This window comes from Orycteropus afer, unplaced genomic scaffold, assembly GCF_000298275.1.
Source record: "Orycteropus afer afer isolate SDZICR_OR568_19922 unplaced genomic scaffold, OryAfe1.0 scaffold00800, whole genome shotgun sequence".
NCBI classification, from domain to species: domain Eukaryota; kingdom Metazoa; phylum Chordata; class Mammalia; order Tubulidentata; family Orycteropodidae; genus Orycteropus; species Orycteropus afer.
Window position 1 is genome coordinate 633075 of NW_006922387.1, and position 1231 is coordinate 634305.

Below are 1231 nucleotides of genomic sequence, written 5' to 3' on the forward strand. Positions count from 1 at the left end.
AGATGGAGTACACAGGAATCAGATCGACTACAGCTGTGGCAAGAGGCAATGGAGAAGCTGAATATCTTTGGCCAAAACAAGGCCAGGAGTTGACTGTAGAACACAGACTATCAGTTGCTCACATGCAAGTTCAAGTTGAAGCTGACAAAACAAGTCCATGAAAGGCAAAATATGACCTTGATTATATCCTTCCTGAATTTAGAGACCATGTAAAGAATAGTTTTGATGTATTGAACACCAATGACCAAAAACCAGAGGAATTGTGGGATGATGTCAAGAACATCATTCATGAAGAAAGCAAAAGGTTATTAAAGAGACAGGAAGAAAAGACCAAAGTGGACATCGGAAAAAGCTTTGAAACTTGCCCTTGAGCAGAGAGTAGCTAAAGGATATGGGAGAAATGACAAGATAAAAGAAATAGATTATCATAACAAATAAAATAAAGTTGAAACTTAGTGATTGAATAAAAAAGGCAATTCACTGAAAACTGCTTGCAGCACCATACCCCTTTTATTTATGTTTAAGTTAAACTAAGATCAATATGTTTTTAAAAATATTTTTATACACATCTATATACAATATATGTACAGTTAGCATATAATATGCTTAACACATATATCCATATATATATATAACATGTATACATACACACACATGAATGTATATGTATATACATATGTATAATGTATATACATGTACATCACATGTGATGTCTTTTCTAAGCCGTGGGGGTAATAAATGTAGTTCTAGGGCAATGGCTTATTTAGGTAGCTGAGGTAGCAGTAGGGATGGGGGAGGAGTACCTAGATAGGAAAGATTTTTATCAAATATTCTAGTTGTCACCAAGATGTATATTTTATTATGGAATTTGTGCATTCATTCCATTACTGAAAATAATGTGTGACTATTTCCATAGATACACACATATGTACAAGAGATACCATGCATGAACTACTGATGAGAAGGCATGGAAATGATGGGTTTCTTTATTTCAGTCACTTAATTCAAGCACTTTCTACTTTGCTTTCAGCTTGATGATTCCCTGAATCAGATCCATGAGCTCCAGAGATCTCTGGATGAACAGAAAGAAATAAATGAAAACTTGGAGCTTGAACTCAGACACTTACAAAGCCGGTAATTACTTCACATAATATATTAAATTCAAGATTGAAATCCTAGTTAAGAAAATCTTGATATCCTCCTTCTCTTTCACATTTTCTTAAATATCCAT

The 1231-nt window shown here is 33.8% G+C and overlaps 1 protein-coding gene across 1 annotated transcript in view; it reads left to right on the plus strand.

Moving 5' to 3' along the window:
• CCDC102B (coiled-coil domain containing 102B) overlaps positions 1-1138 on the plus strand; it is a 219591-nt gene extending 218453 nt beyond the window's left edge. Inside the window, exon 7 of the mRNA XM_007957821.1 lies at positions 1031-1138. Within this exon, the coding sequence (XP_007956012.1) occupies positions 1031-1138 (108 nt within the window). The remainder of the gene's footprint in view (positions 1-1030) is intronic.
• The last annotated feature ends 93 nt before the right edge of the window (positions 1139-1231 follow it).